Source organism: Mizuhopecten yessoensis, unplaced genomic scaffold (genome assembly GCF_002113885.1).
Source record: "Mizuhopecten yessoensis strain PY_sf001 unplaced genomic scaffold, ASM211388v2 scaffold4359, whole genome shotgun sequence".
NCBI classification, from domain to species: domain Eukaryota; kingdom Metazoa; phylum Mollusca; class Bivalvia; order Pectinida; family Pectinidae; genus Mizuhopecten; species Mizuhopecten yessoensis.
Window position 1 is genome coordinate 853,080 of NW_018405506.1, and position 6,000 is coordinate 859,079.

Consider the following 6,000-nt stretch of genomic DNA (forward strand, 5'->3'; position numbering starts at 1 on the left):
AAGCTTATATTTCAAACAACGTGTGTTTATTCAATAATTGGAACTTGTGAAGTCCATTCTGATAGTTTGTGCCAGGTTCTGGAGCTTGTGCAGGTCTACGTATTGACGTATGTAAAACAAATATAGTCCGTCATTGAAGGACCATCATACAACATGAAAACACAAAACCATATCGAATTTTTGTCGATGAGTTCATTAGATATCAAATTTTCTGACGCGTCATCGCAGGCTCAGCGGCGAGTCTACGCACGGCAGCCATCTTCAAACCAGCTCGAAGTGGAGAGTAGTCTCGTTCAACCAGACTCTTGTTGCTGCGAATAGAGAGTCTGGTCAAACGCAGTGCTTTCGTTTTGTGACATCATAACGAGGCTTACCGAGATTCTGGTAAAAAAAATCATTGGTCAAAGGTTGACACACCCTTTTTAACTTTTGAAGTCAGAATTTGAGTGGACCAAAATTACATTGAATATTTTAATTCATTAACCTGTATCTGCATTCCTGAAGTTTCCATGTTTTCACTATTAACGATAAAAATGTAAGAAAATGCTTCAAAAAGAATGATTTCATGTTTTTTCATTGGATATTTTACAATAATTCACGAAGCTAACAAGGCTATTGATACAAGTCAATCCAGATTACCTGAGTGAGAACTTGAAGGTGTTTTGAAAGGTGTACAGGTAAAATCTCACTTGCTTTGCATGCTTTTTTCAAACTTCAGTCAGCCTTGTTGGCTTTGTGCTTAGTAATGATTTATTCAATGGAAATATATGGCATTATTCTTGAGATTTGACGCATTTTCTTACATTGTTCTCGATAAAATTGAATACATTGGTACTTTAGGAATGCATGTATAGGTAACTTTTTTCATTAATTTCATTATTCATTGAAATGTTAAATAGCGTTGACATAACGTCCGGAAACGAAAGTAGAAATACTGCCCTCTGGTATTCTGTGTTTGACAAGACTCTTGAATTACAAGTGATCAAGCGTCTGGTTGAACGAGACTAAGTGGAGAGCCGCTAAATTTCAAGGTTCTACATCTTCTGGAATATAGCTGCAGTAATTGAATGTCGGATTCGACAGGAAACCAGACGTGGCTTGAAAGGACGGAATAATTCAATGTTCGACTGAATTTCCTACAATAATAATAATACAGTTTCACGTCCGATCGGGGAATCGAACCCCGGCCGCCTTGGTGAAAGGCAAGTGCGCTATCCACTGCACCACCGCACCACCCGACCACCCTAATAAATAATGTAAAGACACCTTGTGGTAACCTTTTGATCAAAGCTTCATACTTCATATGGCTATAGGAATGTTTACATTTCCCCTGCTGTCAGCCCTATATAAATAAAATCTGGTTGATATTAGTGGTTATGACAGTTTATTGTCGATAGTGACTTCGATATCTTTTTCAGTTTCGGTATATGGAAGTTCTTTTCCATCTTCTAAAAGGAATTTATTGCCGTCATTTTTACCAATCCGCAAGGCTTGGCATTTATCTGGATGGAAGAACAGGAGCCACTTTTTGTTCCATACCTATAAATAAGTGAATGACTATGAAGAAGCGTCAACAGAAGCAATGAATTATGTTTACAAGGACGTAGACCATGAACCATGAACCTTTGTGCAGGTCTTCTTGTAGACGCTTGCAATCCTGGGCGTTGAATATGGGACGGTAGAATTTGGTATCATCAGCAAATAGGTATGATTTTGTATCCACACTCGTTATATCTGGGAGGTCATTTATGTGTAAAACAAATAGAACCGGTCCTAGTACCGATCCTTGTGGAATGCCACTGATCACTTCCTACTAGCATGATGCGTCTCCGTTTACTGTTATACGTTGTTTGCTATTTAGAATGAATGCCTTTATCCAGCTCGTAATTTTACCGGTATGAGTCGCTGGTGGGGAACTGTCGAATTGCCTTCATAAAGTCACAATACACGTGTCACAATAAACGTGTCGCAATGTTTCAAGACCGACTGGTCCCTTTAAAATTTGCCAAGCTATGACTGAGTAAGCGATTTGTAAAAAAAAATACCTGTACAACGATGTAATGAAATTGATATGTATGTGTACATCTGGGTAAATATTTGTGAACATAATACTAAGGTGTATTTAAAAAAATCATTCATTCCAGCTACGTACCCCTACAATGAATTCGAAACGACTGTCATAATGAGTGAGTAAATATTTAGACAGTTGTATATATATACGGTCATGAAATAAGATTTATCATTATATCCTTTTTTTTAATAAGGTTTGCTCTGGCCAAACACCCATACGAGACAACGGACTTAGATTATCACGGACCTAGATCTAATTCCGTGGATACACATTGTAATGTTTTGTCAGTTCTGTTTCACAACGGGTCTATAAGCTACCAGTCATCCGATCATTTTGAAGAGAATCGAATAAACAATCGGTTATAAAAGCCTTTAAATTTCTTGTGGTGTTTTTTTTTTCATATGAGGTAATTATAAACTCTACATTCAAACTTCGTTTATGTTGGTTTCCATAAATTATATGTTATTTTGAATATAAATCACCGTAATCAAAGTCGCACTGGAGTTTCGGGCTCTGTCCTACTTTTTTTAGACAACGCTATTTAACTTTGGTTTTACAGTCACCAGCTGTAGGCCCAACACGGCTACACCCCATTGTTGAACTGTCGACATCACTAAGACGTTTGTATACAATACGCAATATACAAGCTTTTACATGCTCTGAATTTTCCATTGACTTCCGATACTGACTGACAACTCATGGCAAAGCTCTTTGCCTTTGGACATACGGTGCTTTTACATCAAATTGTTCCTAATCAATAATTCTTCATTATCTTATTCTTCAATAATTTCTCATCACGGATGAGAAAGTGGATTTGGCACCCGGGTATCTAGTATTCAGACAGACGCCATGGCAGCCCCAACCACCGATTGTGTATCGTTGACAATTGCCGCCAATATAGCGTGCTCAATATCGATAGTACTGATAAACAAATGGCTTTATACGGAGTACGGCTTCCCCAACATCAGTCTCACGTGTATCCACTTCGTCATGACATCACTAGGGCTGCTTATATGCAGAAAACTGAACTTTTTCCAGCCCAAAAGCGTCCCAATCATGAAGATGATGCCCCTGGCCCTGACGTTCTGTGGGTTTGTTGTGTTCACTAACTTGTCTCTGGAGACGAATTCTGTGGGAACTTACCAGATCATGAAGACCATGACGACCCCCTGTATCATGGCTATACAGTCAACATACTACGATAAATCATTTTCGACAAAAGTGAAACTCACTGTGGTAATTTCTAAACCAAACAGAGACCCGACCATCTATTGGAAACCACTGGGTTCTGGGAATGACATACGTTTATACTGTTATCTTTCTTCAAATATCATATAATAATATAATTAGGTTTTAAATAACTATTCATATTTTTTTTCATAGTTAGCATTTGAATCTTTGAAAGAGAAAAGTATGAAAATAAATATGTCATTCAAGTACACTGATGTTCCACTAGCCCGAGTTTCCTCTGGCCCTAACACCAGACTTGGACATTTTGACATATAAATGTCTGGTGTGGGGCCAGAGCACACTGCTATATGAAAATGTGGAATTCTCCGACACCGTTTGGTATTGGAGAGTTATGAGGTGCTGACAACAAAAATATACTACGACAAAACACATACCTCAGTACTCGCATGTATCGATAAATGGATTATTTTGATTTTCAATTGTTCATAATTTCCCACCTGAGCAACCGCCATTTTTATAGGTCATGGGGTGACTAATCAACAAACCGTACTGATCTGGACCGAAAACATAATTATATTATTCTTGTTTAGAAGATTTCCGGACCGCATCCTTTTGTTGATTAGTCACTCCTTTAAAAACGGTGTCGGAGAATTCCACATTTTCATATAACAGTGCACTCTGGCCCCACAACAGACATCTATATGTCAAAATGTCTAAGTCCGGTTTCAGGGCCAGAGGAAACTAGGGCTAATGTTCAACTTGACTTCCACTTGAAATAACCAATCTTACATGTCAATATCTATTGTGTTAAAATGTGAATATGTACATGTTATCTGCTGCTTTAACATATTAAGTACTAGGTCCGAAACAGAAATAATGCTAGCTGGATAACTGTGAGTGCTTATTCATATCATAACTAAACTGGGTTCCATAATTTTTGGTGTCGTTAATGCTAATGTTGCAGATTTATATGTACTACTACGTGCTACACTGATTATATATTCTCCTGTAGCTCTAGAAAAATTATTCCACCTGTACTGTTAAGTACATATACCAGAGTAAATTTCACAAATTTAATAGGGTGCTTTTATAAATAGAACTGAAATTGCATGACACACAAAGACTGTATATATATGTACAGTTTCAGTTGACCGCCAAAGATTGGATAATTTATAATAACAAATTCTAGATAAACCTCAACATACTGATTACAGATATTAAAAAAAAATTCTCTCAGATTTCTGAAGGAATTTAATTATTCAGTTCTGGCATGGTATGCTTTAAAATACTCTCACTTTTAATCAGTTAAAATATTTACTTATTGATGTCTTGATAAAACAATCTAGATATGATGCTTAAGATTTAAGTTTAGTTTTGTTAATTTCAGATTCCAATAACTATAGGAGTTACTTTAAATTCAATATATGATGTGAAGTTCAACTTGCTCGGGGTATGCTTTGCCACTGCTGGTGTACTGGTCACGTCGCTGTACCAAGTGGTTAGTATAATAATCTATGTAAAAGTGTGGTCTCTGTTTATATAGAGTATTATATATTCTTAGAGTCTATTGTTCTATCATGAATATATTATATACATATATATGAGCTTGATATCTGGGTATATGTATTCTTAGAGTCTATTATTCTATTATGGCCCTTTCCTGAGGGAACTGTTCTCTTATAGTGTTGTCTGGGGAGGCACTATACCTCTCCAGACAACACTATAGCATATTGTCATGTGTTTACATATTTATCTGATGAAGTATTCTTTAAGCCTATAACTGTTATACATGCTTCCTGATACAGTTATCTAGTGTTTCTGTATGTATGCGCGATATGGTACTGACAAGCTGTACATATGATAACCTACTATTTTAAGATTTATAATTACTGTAGTATAACCAGTTGTATAAAATTCTAACAAGCAACCGTTGGTTTTGTTATTGACAGTGGGTAGCGGAGAAGCAGCATGAATTCCAGATGAACTCGATGCAGTTGTTGTATTACCAGGCTCCACTGTCAGCAGCCGTCCTCATTGTTGTCATCCCTTTCATCGAAGCACCTCTTTTCAGCTTCCACGGAGCTCTAGGCTCCTATCCTAGAAATGTAGTTGTGAGTTACATATGCCTGAAACAGTGTCTTTGATTAAAGTGCTTACATTTCTGCTGAAATAATTCTTGATATATATATATATATGAGCTTGATATCTGGGTATATGTATTCTTAGAGTCTATTATTCTATTATGGCCCTTTCCCGAGGGAACTGTTCTCTTATAGTGTTGTCTGGGGAGGCACTATACCACTCCAGACAACACTATAAGAGAACTGTTCCCGAGTGAAAGGGTCATAATAGATTTAGTACATCACATGACTGTCATTTGACAATAAAAAGTAACATATTTAATAATTAACAATAAATGGCAATAAGATAATATTTTGAGTAGATCTCTCCATTTTTAGGTCACCTGAGCTTTGCTCAAGTGACCTATTATAATCGCTTTTCGTCCGTCGTCGTCCGTCGTGCGTAAACTTTTACATTTTCAACTTCTTCTCAAGAACCAGTGGATGGATTTTTTTCAAACTTGGTCAGAATCATCCTTGGTAGATGAGGCTTCAAAATTGTAAAATTGGGATTCCTACCCCAACCCCTGGGGCCAGGGCAGGGCCCCAAAGGGAAAATTAATCAATATTTCAAAAATCTTCTTCTTCAGACTCAGAGGTACTACACTCATTTTCTCT

At 37.0% G+C, this 6,000-nt stretch overlaps 1 protein-coding gene across 1 annotated transcript in view; it reads left to right on the forward strand.

Annotated features, from left to right (window-relative positions):
- Positions 1 to 2,866: 2,866 nt before the first annotated feature.
- The window catches only part of LOC110448830 (solute carrier family 35 member E3-like), a 16,038-nt gene continuing 12,904 nt past the window's right edge, over positions 2,867 to 6,000 (forward strand). The window contains exons 1-3 of the mRNA XM_021495284.1: positions 2,867 to 3,307; positions 4,650 to 4,760; positions 5,212 to 5,373. Coding sequence (XP_021350959.1) covers positions 2,921 to 3,307; positions 4,650 to 4,760; positions 5,212 to 5,373 — 660 coding nt within the window. The 5' untranslated portion in view covers positions 2,867 to 2,920. The remainder of the gene's footprint in view (positions 3,308 to 4,649; positions 4,761 to 5,211; positions 5,374 to 6,000) is intronic.